Source organism: Poecile atricapillus, chromosome 1 (assembly GCF_030490865.1).
Source record: "Poecile atricapillus isolate bPoeAtr1 chromosome 1, bPoeAtr1.hap1, whole genome shotgun sequence".
Lineage (NCBI taxonomy): Eukaryota > Metazoa > Chordata > Aves > Passeriformes > Paridae > Poecile > Poecile atricapillus.
Genome location: NC_081249.1, coordinates 99,588,824 through 99,608,728, shown reverse-complemented (window position 1 = coordinate 99,608,728; position 19,905 = coordinate 99,588,824). Strand labels below are relative to the sequence as shown.

At 40.9% G+C, this 19,905-nt stretch overlaps 1 protein-coding gene across 8 annotated transcripts; it reads right to left on the bottom strand.

The window, feature by feature from the left end:
* Positions 1 to 2,628: 2,628 nt before the first annotated feature.
* On the bottom strand, positions 2,629 to 19,691 carry LOC131574871 (OX-2 membrane glycoprotein-like). 8 transcript variants are annotated; one of them, XR_009276600.1, is made up of 7 exons: positions 18,383 to 18,999; positions 16,889 to 16,970; positions 15,760 to 16,095; positions 14,848 to 15,114; positions 12,957 to 13,073; positions 4,507 to 5,181; positions 2,629 to 3,000 (listed from the first exon to the last, which is right to left on the bottom strand). XR_009276600.1 is itself a non-coding variant. In XM_058829699.1 (6 exons), exons 1-5 carry the CDS (start codon positions 18,566 to 18,568, stop codon positions 12,961 to 12,963), a joined length of 984 nt encoding a protein of 327 aa, XP_058685682.1. In that variant the 5' UTR covers positions 18,569 to 19,002; the 3' UTR covers positions 3,061 to 4,664; positions 12,957 to 12,960. The 8 variants fall into 8 exon arrangements, 6 of the variants coding, with proteins under 6 accessions (XP_058685682.1, XP_058685686.1, XP_058685681.1 ...); XR_009276601.1 differs by lacking the exon at positions 2,629 to 3,000 and having other exon boundaries at positions 3,061 to 4,664; positions 4,984 to 5,181; XM_058829699.1 differs by lacking the exon at positions 2,629 to 3,000 and having other exon boundaries at positions 3,061 to 4,664; positions 18,383 to 19,002.
* Between the last annotated feature and the right edge of the window lie 214 nt (positions 19,692 to 19,905).

Below are 19,905 nucleotides of genomic sequence, written 5' to 3'. Positions count from 1 at the left end.
CAACAGATCCAGATGTTTTCTGTACCAAAAGAGTATTTGAGTCAGTTTTTGACTCAGCAATTCAACCCTATTAATATGACAGCTGGATCAATTTTGAAGTGAGCTTGGAGAATCATTTCCGGAGGTGATTTTCCAATCCTTCACTGATTTTTTTGTTTCTGTTTGTTTGCTAACTATGGGATGCTAGTGCAGTGTTTTAGTAATTAATAGTAGTTTTATATTACATGTCCTATTAATAATGTTTATGATTTAATTGATTTTTAACCGGTATAAGTTCTTATTAATTGTGTATATGGTTTTGTGTTGATGTTGATGTTTATAACAGAAGTACATCTCATTTTATTCTTTTTTAAGAAAACGGGGGAAATGGATGCCCTAAAAGCAGTTAATTAATGTAATTCATTAACTTCAAAGGGAGAAGTGTCTGTGTTTTGTTGGCAGGTTCAGAAAGGTCACCTGTCCATCTGACCAGACTGTGTGCCTCTGAACACACGAGATCCAGTGAACAGAGATGTCATCACACAGCCTTGGTACTCCAGACATGGATCAGAAGTGGACCTGTCAGGACACAGTTGTGTCTGAACCCTATATAGACAGTTGCCAACAGAAATTTGATGTTGATATTATGATGTTGTGTCTCTACCAATTTTTCAGGTATCCTTTGTTTTAAGATTTAGAAGGATCTGAAGAACAGCTTGGACATCAAAGCCCTCAGTCACCGATCAGCTGCCAGCTGACAACACGGGAGCAGTGAACGTTCCAGGACTGAATCGTGCTGGAGAAATTCTGTAGAAGATCTAAGAAGTGTAGAGACTCCATTTAACTGTATATAAAGCAAATTGTAGTTGTATGTTTACCCTTTCAGCAAATTGCTTTCACGCTTAGACTACATATATACCAGAGCACTTGTGTTATAGGTAGTTAGATAATAGTTTAAGATAAAGAGTTTAGCCTGTGTAGTAATTGTTATGTTAGTATAAAGTATAAGTATTCCCTCTTCAAGAGGTAGTGTAAGCATCTTTGAAAGTTCATTTAACGATTGAAGTTCTAGCTGTGAGTTTGCAAATATGGTGTCATTTACATGGTAAAATGCTTATGGTAATTGTGATGTGTATAGTCATGACCAACTGTCTGCTAACTAACATCCAAAAGTGACAGAACATATGGGTCACTCTGGCACATTGAACTGGCCAAAGGTCAATGTGTTTGAGCCTAGCCACCCCTGGAGATCCTTTCCCACCTGTCTCATGGGAGTCCCTGAGTGGGATTCTCCAGCATTTAAAGGTTTAGTTAGCAATGAGACTCACCTGAATCGATTGGCAATGTTGGAAGAGTGCAATCACACTGTTGGTTTCACATTAAGACAACTTGAAGCCTGCTGGCAAGCAAAAATTACCAAAGTTCTCAATGTTACAACCCTCAGAAGAATTAGATTTGTTATGTTCCACCAATACCTTAGGTGGATGGATAATGTTTGAACCCCCGACAAAAAGTCATTCTAACAAAGTAATGTAGCACTGAGATGCAGTCAGCCCTATAGCTGATCTCATTACTACCATTGAAAGTAAAGCCTTTATTTGTGGTGCAATCTCACAGAACAATTACCAAAGCGATTACCTAGTTCCATATTCCTAATCTGTGGGGATAGAGCATGGAATGAGATTCCTGCTAGTCCACAGAGGAGCCTGTTATCTTGGGAACCTTGCTTTGTTCCACCCAAGCTTACATCAATTGTTGAATACAGCTAGCAAAATGAAGAACATCAAACAGTCAAAGTGAAGCCTGAATGAATTAAGGCCTAGCCACTCTAAAAAGTCTCGCTTGTTAGACTAAGGAAGAATTGAACTTAACATCCACAATGTTAAGTGAGCTTTCAGCCATGTGAGTAGTGTATGTCATGCAGTATTACAAAATCGAGCTGCAATTGACTTTTTGCTCTTAGCACAAGGACATGGTTGTGAGGAGTTTGAAGGCATGTGCTGCTTGAATCTTACTGATCATTCAGCTTCCATCCATAAGCAACTACAACAGCTACGGGATGGGTTACATGCCCTGAAAGAAGATAGTGACCCCATTAGAAGTTGGTTTGCCAGCTGGGGCATCACTGAATGGTGATGGTTGAGGTCTCTTGTGCTAGAAGGGGGACAGACTTTACTTATAATGTTAAACGGGATGTTATCTTATCGAAAGCTTGGTTTGTGCAAAAAGAGAAAGGGGGAATTGTTGATATATTTTATATATTAGTAAAGGCCTGTATGCACAAACCAGCCTTTGAAATAAGTCGTGATATTAAGGGCTAAAATCCTTGAAACTTGCATGCAGAAGAGAGAGTAAAGCAAAACAATATTCTTGTGTGTAGGAGAAAAAATGTAAACTGTGTGTGTTAGCCAGTAGTAACTTGCTCTGCCCGCAGACCCTGTAGAACCTTATAAAAGGTGTGCTAAAGATAGAAATAAACGGTGTTCACGTTTACTTCTGTGAAGGCTGGTGAATAAACTGGCGGTTTCTCAATATTTCCCCAAAGGAATTATTCATACACTTAGAGTGCATGTGTAATACTTCTCTCATTGATTTATAAAAGCTCACATGCACTGTGCTACAAATGAAAAAAATCATGTGGCCTTATGTTTGAATTTGCTTTATTTGGCTTCTTTTCATCCAGGAAATACAGAAAACAAGACAGACAATATATCAGTAGAGCATGTAATTTTAGATAAAGAATAATTAAGCAACAAGCATGACACAGACCATAATAGCAAAAATACAGAATGCACTGTTTTGATTGACTGAAGTTATTTTCAAATCTGAACTCAACTGCAGCTGTTCTGGTCAAAAATATTTCTGTAAATTTATCTCAAAAGTTTTGCTCAAAACCTTATTTTAAAAGGAAAAAATACCCCAAAACACCCTAAAAGCCCCATGAACTGCCATTTTCTGTTCAGAAAGGAAGTAAAGTATAAATCAAAACTATTAAAAAGCCCAAATTGCAATGACACATTTCTGGTATCTCAAACAAGTAGGGGGAAAAAAAAAAAAAAAAAAAAAAAAAAAAAAAAGGTTGGTCTAATAAATACAAATAAATAATTCATATTGCACCTACAATAGCAGAGCAAACAGCAGCCCTCACATCCTCAAGAACACAAGCAGACAGACACATGAAGCTTTTTTACCAGGCTCTGGAGAGGCCACTGCTCAAGAACCAGCAAAATACTCGCTCTGAGCACTGTCCTAAGTTTTTCATCTCTGTTGTTGATTTTTCAGCTTGACAGTTTGTACTCTTAGTAAACATATGACATAAAAGGCACAATCCAAAACGCTACACACTCAGGTAAAATGGACTGTTTCAGATGCACAAACAAATGCTCATCAAAGCCAAAAGGAAAGAGCATACTGTTAGTGATCCTGATACAACGACAAACATCCAGACTGAAGGAAGACAGAAACAGCCTGAACAGTAGCATTCATCAGCTGAACCAAAAATCACCAGAGGACTCCCTGGTGTCCTCCCATCTGTCTATCCTGTCAGTAAAATGGGCCACTAGGAAGGAACACCCAGAGGTAGGCTTGCTTTTAGCAGTCTTTGCCTTGTGGGGCAGGTGCAGAGCCCTGCGGAGGTGCTCGGAGGCTGTCATGGTTTAACCCCAGCCAGCAACTAATAACCACACAGTCCCCAGGAAGGAAGGGAAGAGTTGGAAAGGTAGCCTCATTCTAACTCGTATCAAGATAATAACTCTGTCCTAACTAAAACAAGCACAGAAGCAGAGGGCACCTGGAGCCTTCAACCCCTCACAAAGAAGAGGAGCTGCAGGGCAATGCCCAGGAGTGCATGGTCCTCCTGAGCACCCTGCTGCTGCCCAGCAAGAGGGGGCCAAGCACCTGGAACTTTAAGCCTGGAAATGGCTGGATCAGCAGGCTTGGGCTGGCAGTGATGAGCAGCTTGGGATGTCAGGAGAGGAACTCCAGTCCAGCCTGGGACAGGAGTAGAATTAGGTCCACCTCCTAAGAATAGTGCAATAGTGTCTTTAGCTGCTACCAAAGGCACGACAAGTCAGTAAGCTCAGCCTCTGCAGTGCCAGCTGATACCACTGCAGCCACAGTAGGGGCACAGGACAGCGAGCTCAGCGTGTGACATCCCACCCAATGTGGTCCAGCCATGGAATAATGACTTTTGGCCAGCTAAGCCATTTATCAGTGTTTAAAAAAACACAATAAAAATGGATGAAGACAGGGAAGACTATTCTGAACAGTGCATAAGGTGAGCACAAAAACTATTGATGAAATCCATGCTTTTTGGCAGCTCAGCAAGGAGTAGGATAGGGTATTAACAGAAAGATGGAGAAGACAATGCTTTCCACCACTGGCCTTTGTTACCATCTCCTCCTCACTTAAATATTTAACCCCACCACACACATCCCTAAAAACCACAGATAACACAGAAGAAAACACTCTTGGATTAGAAAAAAATCAAATAAAGTAAATGATGTATATATTATACAAGTTACTTACAATTCTTCTTTCCAAACTGTGGCTGCTACTGCGTTTATTCAGTCACCTGTTGGAGACCTATTGCTCTTCCCCAATAATTTTGACAAATCTGGCGTAGTTTGAGTCCTGTGATTTTGAGTCCAGCAGGTCTTTCCAGACAGAAAAAGGAGTTGGAACAGCTGGATAAGAGAAGAAAAATCAGATGAGAGAAAGAGGGTGGTGAACTCTGAGTTGCTGGAAGTGAAATTGCAGACAGATGTTGGCAAAAATGAAATCCCTCTCTAATTCAAGAGAGCAAGAGCAATTAAGCACTGGAAGAGAATCCCCCAGGGAGTTTGCAGAGCTTCTATCCACGGACATTTTCAAAACTCAGCTGGAAGAAGACAAACACATTTTGCCCAGCAGCAGTACCAGGAGTGGCATGGGCAAAGAAGGTTTTGCCTGACAAAAATCTCCTCGTCTGTGGAGCAGCAGACCAAGTGGTCCCTCCAGTCCTACATTTTAAGATTAAGGACCTATACCAGATAACAAACATTGTCTAAGTTGTTTCAGTGATCAACTCAGCTTCCAGATAGGGCAGTGTACATGATGTCTTCTCCTCTTTTTGCTGCTTCTTTCCAGCGAGTCAAGTGTAATGCTGACTTCATGCTGCTGACTTTTAATGAGCTGTTAGATGGACAGAAATCCTCAAGGATCCTAGAAAACACAAAAACAACGCCAGGAGAGGATGAGCTGTGGCCCTTGTGTTGCTGTCTCAGGCTTTGCTTAGCAGTGTAGCTGCTGCTGGACAGGAGGAAGTGAAATGCACAGTGGGGAAACTGGGGAGCACCAGTGACAAACCCACCCTGTGGTGAACAATTTCCCTGCTTTTTTGATTCTGGAAATCACACATTGAGGAATTCAGAATATGACATAAAGAATATACAAAACCCTGAAAGGATTTGTAAACTGTGAAAAGTAAACCAACTTTCCTCACTGGTAATAACACACCAATAATTAATTAATACACATATACTGCATATATAAGTAATTTGATATTTCATAATGTCTTTAATTTGTTTGAGATTCAGTTTACAACACTACCTTTACATGGCTTTGAAGACAATAATAAAATATATGGCATCTTTAATTTTCATGTAGAGCAAAATGAAAGAGGTTCCTTATCGAATAACCTTGCATTCTGACAAAGTATTTTGTAAAGTATTTTGTAATTGCGAATATAAATAATTCTTATCAAGGAAGTGAATGAGGAATTGAAACAGTGAGGCAACTGTTCACATATTACAGGAGTGCTATTTGTTCTCCCTTTCAGCTGCCAGACATTTTATTTTCTGTTTATATATAAAGCCCTATTGTTGGAATGAAAAGGAAAAGGAAGGACCAGAAAATTGCTTCATGATGAAATATGAGCACAAATATGATGCACAGAACAGAAATTTTACTAGTCACATATACTGAAAGCCTTCCTGTTGGCAAAGGAAGGGCTTTGTGCTTTTGTAGCATAGACTTCAATGCCTTTCCTTTAGATGTGCAGGACAAACTCCAAGATGTTTCCTATAGCACTACCTTCATCCTGTGAGTAGCAAACCAGGATTTATTTCATCCTTCCAGGTAAAAACCCAGCCATGTCCTAGGGGACCAAGAATCACCCATATGACCTTCCCCTCCCTCGTCTTCCCCTCCCTTTTCCTTGTGGTACTAAATGGAGAGCAAGATAAGAAACATGCTTTTTCTAGCAAAACATATCAGGGAAAACAAACAAAACACCAGCTGTCCCTGTCCTTCACAATGGAAACAGGTAGCACTTTATCATGGAAAGCTTGCAAAGTGTGCCCATCCTCCCTCTATTTATGATACAGACCAGAGGGTACCAGGCATATTTCAGTGAGCAGATAATTAGGTGGAATTACTAGGGAACAGGAGCGGTCTGCAAACAGTGTGATTAAACCCAGGAAATGTCTTTACTTGAGTTGCAGAATATCTGAAGGAAACCTGATGGGCAGACTGACAGCAGAATTACCCCTTCACTGGCATATTTATCATGAGGTTGTTGTATATTTTTTTTAATTCTGCCCCTCAGAACCTCTGTTTAGGTCTGTTTCTCTATACTTTATTTTACACTGTGGCATTTTTAGGTTTTGGGATTTTTGTTTGGTTAGTTGCCTTGGGTTTGGGGTATTTTTTGGTTTCATATTAAGAAGGGTAAAGGAAAGAGGCTGTTGAATATTCACTGCATATTTTTTGCTATTTTGCAGGAATTCAAAATAGGAGCAATATAATCTCCTACTCCCATTAAAGCCACACTTGAGAGGAAACCAAGGCTACTCTAAAATGAGCCTTGCCAGCTGGGACATGACTGCCAGAAACCCATTTGTCTCTGTAAGCAGAGGAAGTGTGTTGTGTCCATCTGCCTCAAAAAAGAGCTTATGTCCCAAGTTTATAATCTGAAAGTCTGGTATATAGTGGTCTTCTCTGCAAATATTATTGTAAAAATTCTCCTAAAACCAAGCTGCTACTATATTTTTCTCAACCACTGAGTCTGTTGCTAATAAGAAAACCAGATGTCAAAGCAAATCCAAGTCATAAGACAAAATAAGAATGGTTGTAATTTTTAAGCTAGAGCTTAGAAACAGAGCCTTTCCCCAAACTGAATATAGACAGAGAGTACTGCTATAATGGCTCTTCCAGAATGACTATCTTTACTATGAACAAAGCAATGAAAAGTGTAACCAAGTACTTGTTCTTATAAAGATTCCCAAAACCTGGAATTCCTGCATAGTACTTATTTCCCAGCCTTCCAGGACATATTTGGCCACCAAAATTTGGGTTTCTCATACCCACATACTATAGCTGATCAGCCAAGCTGCTATTTTACACTTACCAGACCCGATTCTACGCTTTTTGTAGCAACTATCAAATTCAAAAGGTAACAATCAGGGATTCTTAAACTCCTATTCAGGGTATTAAGTGATCTCCAGCTTGTGTCAAAGTGGTATTTTGAACCTGTTTTGGAGTACTTGTGTAACATATTGAGCACACTGAGGTTCAGCATTTCTCTGGAATACAGATAGCTGGTGTTGAGACAAACAGAATTGTAGAAAGAGTGAGGTTGGAAAAGACATCTAAGATCATCAAGTCCAACCTTTGACTGAACTCCACCTTGACAGGCAAACCATAGCACTAAGAGGCAAAGGCAATGCTGCTTGCATGTGAGTTCCATAAAATCTCCACTTGAAGGAGAACCCGAATGTTTTGACTTCCAAACAGGAAAAACACATTTCTGTGCTGGTGCTTTCTGCAGAATGGAATTTTTGCTCTGGCCTAGTCTTTTCTTCTGTGACTCTTCAAGTTTTCTTCTTCCAGGTTAACCTATTCTATTCAGCTTTCTTATCTATTCAGTATAATATCTACTCAATTAGAAGCCCCATTTTTCCCCCCTTGTTATAGTATTTTTAAACACAAGCATACTATTTGAATATTTCTGAAGATTTACGCATGGCAAAACCCACAAAAGCTACACAAGAGAGATCAACATGCCAATTCTTAAAAACAAAACCCAGCCAAAAAGAAACGATTCTGTCCTTTATATGCCTTTGTGAAGGAGTCCTTCCTCGCAGGTTATCACAAGCCTGCAGAAGAAATGTATGCGTGGAATTTTATCCCCCTGCAAACTGATACATCCTGAGAATTAACTTTGAAGCTTTTTAATTGGCCAGGCTGAAATATGAGTATACTGCAAGCCATGAAATAAGCAAGTGATGCTATGGAAAGCATTCAAGTGAGGACACATAAATGACAGGTAAGTCACAGGAATTTATCCAGGCTAATAGCCTTTATTTGGCTTCTACCCAGGCACTTGGCTTCTTACCTGGACTGCTTTAATTCAGTGTGCTCTACAGTTAAGCTCTATTAGCTGAGTACGGAATGAAAGGATTTAACTTTCTGTCAGATGAGCAGCACCAAGAAGCTTTAGGTATGGGAGATTTTATGCCTGGTGATTCTTTGCAGCCTGCTCATTGCATTTACATCGAGTGATAGGCACAGCTGGGGTTGCCTCCCTACTTGGTAGAGGATGAGACGTGAGTTTTCCAAAGTTTGTGTGTCAGCACTTGCCCCAAAGGCTGCTCAGTTTGATTCCAAACAAGTCACTTACCCATAAATGCTGTGAAGACACTTCACCTGGGATATTTTCAGGGAGAACCAAAATGTTTATATGCTCTGTAACTGGTATACAAGGCAAAAATGCCTGAGGGCTGGGCCATCAACTTTCAGGCCCAGATACCTGATTCCCAAGTATCTACCATGAAAAGGAAGGGAACAACAAAAATAAGTGTCACACTGAGAATGAAACCTTCTGATCTTGTTTTCATAGTTTCTAGCCACTTTCCCAGGAAAGTAACTATAAACATAGATGTTTATACATTCCATTAAAGAAATGTCTTTTGATGTACATTTCTCACGACTAGTGTGGTTGGGAAGGTGGTAACTTAATTATCCAATCCCTAGTCGTTGCTGAGAATCTATAAATACTGGAACCATGGAATAAATCACTCTCTTTTTCCTATCACACACTGAGCTGTGTCCATGTGAATCATTTCATGTCCAACAGTGACAGAAAAGCAAAGCAAAACAAAAGTATACTCTTAGAAGCAAAAACACTTTGAAGAAACTTTGTCAGAGAAGGCTCCCCAGCCACCCAGATGAAAAACTACTGTTTCACTCTAAAAACTGAGCATCTTGACAAGCCTGGAAAAGCTGTGCTTGTTATCTAGTGCAGAGGGAAAAGGAGTAGTAAAGCCCCAGACAGATCCTGGTATTCTCTAGCCAGTGCTGTTAGCTCTCTATTGTGCTGTTACAATAGCACGTCCAAAAGTCTGTGGGTAGGCACTGCTCCTCATTCCACCCAGTCTGAGGACAAGCGAGGATAAAACCAGAAAAGGGCTCTCTGCAAGGTGTTACTGCCTTTTGAGTGAACCAGCTATGACCAATGCTTTAGACAGCATAAACATATTTTACAGATGATCAAGGAAAAAAACAAGTCACCACAAAACCACACTAGGATCCAAAGCTAAGAAGTTTAGGGGATTTCCTCATCATAGAACTTGTGGAATGGCAACATAGTGTAAATATAGTGTTAAAAATTACTGTAGTTCCACAGATATTCTTAGTATTCTAAGGATGGCCAGGTGTCTTGGTTTTAGAAGACAGGTGTCTGCTAGGGAGAGCAGGAGCCTCCCTTGGGATGAAAGAATGTAGACCCCCTCCCTCCGAATTATTATAATTTTGAAATCAAGGGGCTTTCAGGCAGAGATCTGGGGATACGAATAACAGTTCTTTACTAGTATAACCGGGTAAACAAACAAACAATAACTACAGCAATAACAAGAAAACAGAACCAGGGACCCCGGGACAGCTTTCTCGGCTGAGACGGGATGGAGGAGAGGCTTTGTTTTCACAAACCCCTCGGGCAGTCAGTCCTGGTGCTCCTGCAGGGCTCCGAGGAAACAGTCAGCTGGGACAGCAGGGACGAGCTGAGATCCTGGGCTGGTGGATGAGGTGTATCAGCAGCTCCACGGCGATGCCTGGCAGGACAGCGGGTGCGAGGCCACCAACCAAGAGGGGAGAAGGAGAAGAAACAGCTCCGCGACCCAGCGCACACACGTCCTTCCTCCCCGAAGCCGAGGAAAAAAAGCCAGCTAAAAACTGTCCCCACCCTCCTTTTTCTGCCCCCTTCCCCGCCACCCTGGGCCCGGCTACTCTTTGTCTTTTGTGAGCACCCTTAAGTACCGGTAGTTAGGTTTCCCAGCACATAATGGGTAAAAATTCCCACCTAACCCTCAACACCAGGAAAGTGACACATACATGGAATCATATACAAGATGAACTGTAAGAACCCTTAGCCACCTGCAGAAAAGAGCATCCTGGGAGGAAAAAATAAGAATAAAAATCAGACGGTGACAGGGTGATCAAACTGCACCACCACTGAAGTTTTACAGCAAATCATTAATGATGACTCCAGGGAAACAGATGTAAATTTGGAAGACAGACACACTTCCCTAAGATGGTCACTGTAGGAAGGAATATGATCAGCTGGTCAAAATTATTCTGGCTAAAGTAGTGCTGCCTTTATTCAAAACCAATCCAGGTCAGTGCATTACAATTTTGAAACTGAAGACCAAAGAGCAGCTGAAAAAATACAGACTGTGGCTGATAAAAACTAGACCACATTAACAAAAAACCCTTAACGCCTTACAGCCTCACTGCAGAAGTCACATCCTGGCATCAGTTAATCAAGACCCATGAAAAATAGGAAGGAACACAAACAATGGGTGTCATTCAAATCCTGCTTTTCTTGATAAACTTTGGTTCAACAAACACCCACTACTAGACACTGCTCATCTAATTTACGCCCCCTGCCCCACAGCAGAGGGATTTCCGTTAAGTCTTGAGCTGGTGACATGTTGGCATAAATGTGGGGCCAGGAATCTTGACGTCTTCCCAGGCAGGGGGACAAGAGACCTCACTTCTCTTGGAGACACAGAGGGACTTCAAGCTTTGAGCTTTTAGCTAAGGAAAAAGAGGCCCAGTGCTTTCAGTTGAAACTGATGCTTTTCTGTGTCTTACACTTTCCTTACAAGGCAGGGGAGTGGGATCTGTTCAGTTTCCCAAATAACATGTAGGCTCTGTTGCTGTGCGTCACAGCGGTGTCTCCGCAGAAGAAAATCATGTCTCACATGACCCATGTCATGGCACAGGGATACAGAAAAAGGCTGGGGAGTTCTAAGCCAAATTCCTAGCCTGTGGTGTAGGGTGTAAGAAACCTGCTGTCACTGCCTGCTGGGGATGGCCCTGTTACGAACTATCGCTGAGCACACATAAGGGCATTGTCCAAGGAACCGCTCATATCCAAGGCCAGAATCACGCTAGGACACGTTAATATCCTCTGCCTGCTCTAAACATGAACAACCTGGTCTTGTCAAGCAGTGTCTCACTAAGTGACACTGGTCCAGCTTTGGGCCCCAGTGCAGACACAGCATCCCAGCGTGGTTCTCATCTGCCATGCAATGAAAGGCCTTCAAAACACTGCAAGGCAGCACCTCTGCTCTTTGTCACTCTCTTTTCCTGGTCATACTCTGATCTGCTCTAGGGGGTGATCCCAAAGCTCTATCAGATCACCTCCACCTCAAGGTCTCTCCTTCAAGGTATGCTTAGTACAAGCTCTTTTGTGTTTGGAATGGTTGTTGTAGAGTAAAGATACATTTTTTGTGAGCATTTCATCTTTTTCTTCTGATGCTTTAAAAGGCATTATTTAAGAACAGACTTCTTGCATTTTAACTTCCAGGTTGGTCTGAAAATTCAGTATGAAATTTTATCTTCTGAATTGTTTATAGGATCAGTGAAAGTCCCACATATATTTTACAATTAAGATATTGTTTGTGGGGTGTAAGGACTGTTCGCTTCTCTTTCTTCCCAGTGAAGACTTTTGTGTCTCTGGCAGTAGCAGATTCATTAGGTCAAACCCTTTTCATAGTTGATGCTGTAGATCTAATTTCACAATAGACAGGTGTAATATTCCTTGAAATGTTTCTTTAGTTTATATTGCATTATTGCCCTGAAGCAGATATCAAAATAGCCAGGTGAATATGTGCTGATGTTTCTAAATATATTAGTGGAATTTAAAGGCAGACATGGAGTTTGGATTTAGTTAAACAACACTGAAACTGCCAATGACCATCAAATTTCTGTGATTTCTGAAGCTTATGGTGTTCCCCCTGTCCTGTCCCATGCTGCAACCCAATCCCCCCCCCACCCCATCTTTTTCTGTTCATTGTTAATACTAATTAAGATCAGATCATTTACTTGATCCATGACCAGGTTACTACACACTCAGAGACATTACACTAACTGCAACTTCTCCTTAATTCATCATTAGGAAGCACACTCATGTACCAAATTTGAGCACACTTTTTCATCATATTACCCAGTTTGGCTTAAAAAATACAAAGATGGGGCTGTGACCAGTGGAGAAATGCTTCCCCTGAGGGGACATCGCTCTGCATGAGTGGGTTTCTCTCCAGTGTTTACTTCATCTGACAAAAATTATCTGAGCATGCTACACTTTGTGGCCTTCCAAGAAGATGTGTAAGATAAGTGAATTACCTCAGCTGAGACTGCTACTTCAAAGCAAACCAAGAGCAGCATGTTCTGCTCTGCTTGGATTCTTCCCTCACAGTTTTCAGCCTTGGATTGCCCCCTGGCAGAAGGGAAAACAGCTCTTAAACTTACACGCAACTGAGGCAACCTCTAAAAACTGTAAACATATTACTATTATTATTTATTATTATTGAGTTGTCCAATACGACACTCTTATACCCCTAGTGTTATCCTAATGAAGTCTCATTCTTCTTTCAGATGATCAGACCTTCTTATGGGCTCTAGGAAAATCACGTTTCCACTCATTTGTGACTCACCACTTCAACTCCTCCTGCACAGGATCTTCCTCCAGAACAGTGTAATCAGAATCAGAACTGTGATGACTACTAGAAGCACCGCAATAATCACCAGCCAAAGCAATGATGATCCCTTTTCTGTGAAAACAAAACAATAAAACACCCATAGCAAATTAATCTAGTTTATTGAGAAAAGAAGCAAAATGAGCCATGAGGATGTCTGATTAATGACAGTGGTTCCTCTGATATGGCTAAAGGTCTTGCTAAGATAAGTGAAAGCAGCAATTGCTCAAAAGAGAGAATAAACCTGTATATCTTCAAACACAAACTATTTGCCCACATGTGAAAATGTGAAGACAGGATGTGCTCATGGCAAAGAACACTGCCATTCCCATAGCTGATAGAGTGGTTGGCATATATACACAAGCAGAACTTCATAAAAGTCTTATCACTTTCATTACAGTTCTTTTGTTTGCTTGGAATTTTATTATTTTTACTTTTAAACCTTTACCACTGGTGAAAAGGCAACATTAATTTTAAGAAAAGAAGACAGGCTATGTTTTGCTGCCTGCAAATAGCTCTATCCAACAGCTGAATATAAATATTCCTCCCTGGTTAGGCATTAGCCACTTCATTTGACTGCTATCAATCAAAATGTTATACAAAGGCTCATTTCACTGACATTAGCTGGAAAATTTATTGTCTTGAAATCTATTTGACTCAAGCTAAAACTGCTATGTCTTTTAATAAAGACACATTGAACTAGTTATTTGAACTTCTCATCCTCTAAAATATAAGTATTGTTTAAAGAAGAAGTTGTTAGCTGATTTTTTTATCCACTTACACAAAATGACAAGTGTCTTAGTTTTCTGCTTTCTAAGATATACATCTTCTTTTTAAATGACCAAAACAAAAGAATATTTGAGACAGGACAAAAAAAGTAATATGCTTTTTCAGAACAGTAATTGAGAATGAAGAACTTAATTGCTTTTGGATGTTTAGAGAGCAGATATTAAAAATCAGATACTGCTCTTTACTACTGTTCCAATAACAATCACTTCTTGAGCATGTAATTTCAGAATTAACCCACAGCTACAAGCTGCTTTTTCTGTTTTGCTAATTTACAGGTGGTCTTCAATTTAAGGCTCTGGATACAGAGACATGCGAAGTTTAAATTGCCCAAGTCAGTGTTCCTGTATGAACTAAGAATGGTAGTTCAGCTTTTAACGTTTCTGTTCCTCATGTGCAGAAACAGCGTGAAAAATCTTATAGGCAGAACAGAATGTTGGAAGAAGAAATAAATTAACACTACAAGACATTGATAAGTTCCATTAATGTATCTAAAATTTCTGTATAAACCAAATAATGGAATCTTCAACTGACCCTGAAAGTACTATTCCTCCCTGAGCATTAGTGCAGTGGACATGTGCCTTAAGAAAAAATCAGAGAAACTAAATCATAGTATACTGGTTAAATACAACAAAACATAGAGTAAGTTGAACTGAAACATCTGATTCGGAGACTGTTGTTTTGAATTTTAAAATTTCTGAGTTCATGAAGCAACCCATAGAGTTTCTACTCATAGATATCAGATGACATATCTATATTTATTTTTAGGCTGTTAGAAATAATTAGGAAGGTCTACATGGGAACCTTAGTTCAACTTGCTGCAAAATGCACAGTGCTTCTAAACCCCATATCTCTCTAGGTGATTAGTCTGCCTTTTTTCCTCTCTTGCGTAGGACTCGAATATACTATTTATTACCTGAAAGAAAACAATGAACGCAAGCAGGATTTCCTGACATACACACTTCTCATTCCCTCCTCTTCCCAGAAGTTCCTATCCAAATATGCTACGGCACAACATGGAGGCCAAGAGAATGCTAACAAATTGCTTGTACTGCTCACCTACCTTCTCTTATTTTCACAGGCAGTTCAAATGATTCTTCTGTGTTGTTTACTCTGCAGGTCAAATCCTGTGCCTTGATGCTCTGAATGTTGTAGATTTCCAGTTGACTCGTGATGGACACAATCCCATTTTTGTGCTTGACTATCTTCTGTGTAGGAGTAGAATTGAACAGGTTGTTCCAGGTGATTGTGGGCTCTGGGAAGCCATCAGCATTACAGATGGCTATCAAATGACCTTCAGAAATGTTGTGATGGACAGATGCATTAAGACCTTCAAACACACAGATGAGAAAAGTCATCACCACAGTGAGCACCTGGTCATAAGCAGTAGTAGCACTCTAACCATTATGAATCAGAGCAAACCTTACTCAATTCACACTGAGCCCAATGGCAAGGAATGCACAAAGAGTTCCTTGGGTCAGGTCCCCTCCATGACTCAATACCCCCATACTGAAGTTATATACCCCAAAGATTTCACTCAATCTGAAATCCAAGCATGGATTATTTTAAAATAATCTGTTAAGTAAAATAATTTCTTGGTCCTATCTGCTAATTCCCTATCAATGGTAGGGTTTGGCAGAGCAGCTCACAGCACTGCCAAAGGCTTGCACCAAAATGGAACTGCAATGGGCCATGTTGGTTTGCCCAAGCTCCAGCTGATCAATGACTTACAAATATTCCACTCCTTGATTTTCAGCTGCTGCTTCAAGGAGTAACAAACAAAAGCCAAAACAACTACGATAGGCTTGAATATGACCCCCAGAGTTTTGCTCACAGCAGTAGTGCTCTGTTTCTACATCATGTTCCACCAAGGAATGCCGCTATCACTGCAGTTCTTGAATCAGCTCAAGGAAATACTGTGGGTGAGGAAACACCTCTTATTTCACTAGAGACATATCCCTGCAGAGAACCTCACCAAAAACACTCAGGCACGTGGTTGCTGAGAAGGGGCCCAAATGGAAAGCATTGAAGACACACTTGTAACATCCTGAATCATCCAATCTAGTGTCCCAAAAAGTTATGCTTGTCTTGTTGAGTTCCAAACTCGTGAAATTCATTCTGTCTTCATAGGGCTTGTGAATCTTCAATCCATTACTTTTACTGTATGTAGCTATATTGTCATGTATGTTGTCATGGAAATCTTCTGAGTCCTTTTCCCATGCCACTTGCAGAACATCCATGGGTTTTGTCAGGGCACAGCTCAGAGTTGCACTGTCACCCATCCTCACTTTTTTGTGTTCCTGTGGGAGCACTGCAATGACAGTAAACAGTTAATGAGATGGGCAAACATCACACATATTCAGAAGCCAAATGTTGATTATAAGGCCTGGAATACCCACAGACACAATCAGTTCATACTGCTTCTCTGGCTTTTCCCTACAAAAAAGTCCATCTCCAGCATACTTCTAGAAATGAATGAAGTTATGTTGATTTACATTGGCTGAGGCTATAGCTTTCTTCTAAGCTTCTTAAAAGAGAAAAAGACTTACCTATTTCTGTAGTCATATCATATATACTAATTATCTAATTAATATAGTTAATTAGTATATTGTTTTACTAAATCAGCTCATGATTTCCTATACTCAGAAAATACTCAATTTTTGTTTCCTAAGAGCTAGAGGAAGATTGAATGCGTAAGAGAAGGACACACCAAGCCATTATCAGAGAAGTAAACAGCAAAATGCCTTTAAAAGGCTTTCTGAACTGTAGTTTCAGAGTTCACGGTGCATTTGAGATGGAGGGAAGGAAGTTCTTTAGGGATGCCCCAATCTTGGAAGCTGTCAACTCAGGTTAACAATGGTGTCCAGTGTCACTGTAGATAAGGGATGCTTCTTGTCCCTCCCATCTGTAAATTCTGCTCTGGGAGGTTTTGTGTCACAACTTGGACCAGCTCCAAGTCTCTGTCTCAGTTATGTAAGTATGTAAGTCAAACAGCACCAGCTATCTGTATTTCACCTATTTTTTATCTTACTCTGTTGAAGCCTCACAAAGCTGAAACAAGTTTCCCAAACAATTTGAAGCAGGTTTCAGGAAATTCAACTTACCATTTGCTTTTCCAAGCCCAGAATATGTCAAACACAAAAACAGAACTTGTAAAGTCATTTTGGAAGAGAAAACCTGCTTCACCTAAAGAAAGACAAGGAGACATGATAGATCATCTTGTTGTGATATTGAAACATTCAGGGTGCAAAAATTACCTGTAGATTTCTCATGTGAAGAAGAATGTAGTTCTGTGGTCACTCAGCAAGACTTGACAAGTCTTATTGCCCTGTTTCCTACAACTGAATTGTACACCTGCCTGGAACTGAAGTTGGTGTTATATTCAAGCGGAAACATTATTTTGCCAAAAATACCTCTGTAACACACTGAACCCACTGCTGAGTTTGTTTGCCGAACAAACAAATGCCTGCAAAACTAGCTGAGGCATCTGGGGACCATCTTATGTCAAGAATGGAAGCAAAGCCCAACCTTTTAAATATTTTGATAACATGAAAAAAATAAAAGAGATAATCAATTGAAAAGCATTATACAGGTTAAAAAAGGAGGGCTGTTAATTAAATAAATACATAAGAGGAAGAAAAAAATATTTAAAAACAAATTGCCAGCAAACTTGCATACACGCTGCATACACCCACAACCAGTAGCCTGCCTTTAAATTTTAAACACACCGTGCTGAAACAACTCCTGATACAACTCTCCAGCTAGCAAGGACAGAGACCATCTTGTTATGAGTAGAATCAGGAAAGAAGAACCCATCAGCAACAAGCACAGCTGAAAAAAGTTTGTGTAGTCAGGTACTTGAGCATGGCTATAAGAAATTCAGGTAAGTATTTCTAGAAGCACGCAGAAATCAAGGGCCAGCAAAGCAAACAAACTGTCGAGCCCCAGAATTGTTTATAAAGCAGTGGAAGAGGTACCACACCTGCAGGCAAGCAGAGTTTTCAATAACAATTCTTTGCTTCACTGCTTTAGTACCCTTTAAAGCCCTTGATGCACCTCTACACACACCCGGGGTAGCTACAAGAATTCACACAATGAGGAACAGAGCTATACCGTGTAGCTCTAACACAGTAGCTATACGGGCACAGAAAGAAAGACTTCCCTTAAAGTCACAACCCCAAACACGGGTGCTGCAGAGGGTGGGGAAACGAAAACCAAAACTAACAGAAAAGGAACGAAAAAAGAAAAAAAGGCAACCCCCCCCCCCCCCCCAAAAAAAAAAAAAAGTTAAAGACTGGGGCAAATCAAGCTCAAATCCTTTACTAGATTGTCCCTCCGTGGACAAATCGCTCCCCCGCCACTTTCTGGGAATCTCCATTAATTTCAAAGAAACTCTCACTCTCCTGGAGTCCCTCAGGGTTCCGAAGGCAGCTGCCGACCGAGCCCGGCACCCGGAGGATGCCACACTCCCGCCTGGGAAGGACAGAGGAACGGGATGCGAGCAGCGGGTGGCGGCTCCAGCTCTCCGTCCCCGGCGGGTCCCGCTCCGGGCAGCGCTGTCAGGCACCCACGGGCAGCCCCCGAAACCCTCCTCACACCTGGGAATGTGTCCGGAAAAGGCGGTGAGAGGGATGGCTGCTCCAAGTACACGGAAGAGGGGAGCAAGACGGATTGAGAGCTTGGAGAGCTTCCGACATCGCAGTCCTTGTCCCACAGGCGGAGCTGGGGGATGACAGCGAGCGCTTTACATACGCAGTGTTAGCTTTTCCCTCAAGAGCATTCATAACAGCCCAGTAACAAATTATTTTGGGCTCTATCTCTTATGTAATTGGGATAGCTCTTTTGCTTTCACTGCTTCCTTCCTGTTGGGTGGGGAGGAGAAGGGGCAGTAAGTGATACCAGGCAAAAAGATGTTTTTCAATCTCAAAAGAATCCATTTTTCTGTTCTTCAATTAGGGTCTCCACTAATAGAACTACAGCAGGGATAACTTATTAGACCTTGTTGCAGGCTTGGCAGAAACAACCCATTTCCCAGTCTGATTAATTAGAAACAGCATTCTTAATGATCAATACAGGATATTTGGTGCCTGCTTTTTCTTCAAATGCTTTCATTCACATGCACCTGTTCATACACTGTTCATATACCAGCTGCAATATTTATCTTGCCAGGCTCTAGAAGATCTCCTGTTTTAAGCCATGATTGCTCACAGGAAAAAGCAAACACCACAATTTCAACTCCCTGCCAAAGTTAATTGACAAAGATGCCCAGTCTTAAATGACACAAATGTGTGGGAATATTTGGAGCAATTCTACCATCAGGAAAATTAATCCACAAACACCAGAGGTTTATGTCCAAAAAGAAGACAGAGTACTCCTTTTACTTTATTAGAATAAAGGGAGAAGCCATGGGGCATTCCTCTGGGGTCTCTCAAATTTTTGGAGGACTCAGCCTCCTTTTTATCCTAATTTCCTGGCCGCATGTCCCTCTTTCTTTGCCCATTGGCTGAGGTACTTGAGAGGTACAGACTTCCCGGAATGCCTGATACCTAAGATTCCCCTCTAATCTATAGTCCTCCCTCTTAATTTTTAATTCTTCTTGAATTTATGGTGTTTCCCCATTGTCTCTTTCATCTTTCAATATTCAATTTCATTTCTCAGCAAACCTACAGTTTGTTTATAAAGGCAAATATCTTTTTTCCATTCATCAATCAGTGGAATCCATCTCATTGTTTCTTTTATCTCTCAGTGCTAGTTTTATTTACCAGCAGACCCACAGCTTTTTTGTAAAGACAAATCCACCATTGCTCTTACTACTAAACTGTCTTAAGCAAGCAGGTGATGTTTGCAGCTTTCCCGGCTCATCCCAAGCTCACCATATATTAACCTTACCAGTCCTGTTGCTCTCAATACCTGGTGCACAAAGGAGTCTCCTTTGACCTGTGGAAATACAAATCTCCCCGAACCAGATATGTAGCTGGTGTCCGGAGATCAGGGCGGTGTCTCTACCAGATGGGTGGAGCTGTGCTTGGAGACACCTTCCCCATCACTGTGCTTGATTTAGTGCAGCCTTTTCCCCCTGCCAACTCACTATCCAAACTAACTATGCAAAGCCTCTTGGCTT

Excerpts from the sequence above, each read along its gene's own strand:
- LOC131574871 (XM_058829699.1), bottom strand. The coding sequence starts at position 18,568 with ATGAATGCTCTTGAGGGAAAAGCTAACACTGCGTATGTAAAGCGCTCG. Across the intron at positions 15,115-15,759 it reads CACGTGCCTGAGTGTTTTTG|GTCTTAATGCATCTGTCCAT; the intron begins GTGAGGTTCTCT and ends GTGTGTTTGAAG. Across the intron at positions 13,074-14,847 it reads GCCTGTGAAAATAAGAGAAG|AAAAGGGATCATCATTGCTT; the intron begins GTAGGTGAGCAG and ends TTGTTTTCACAG.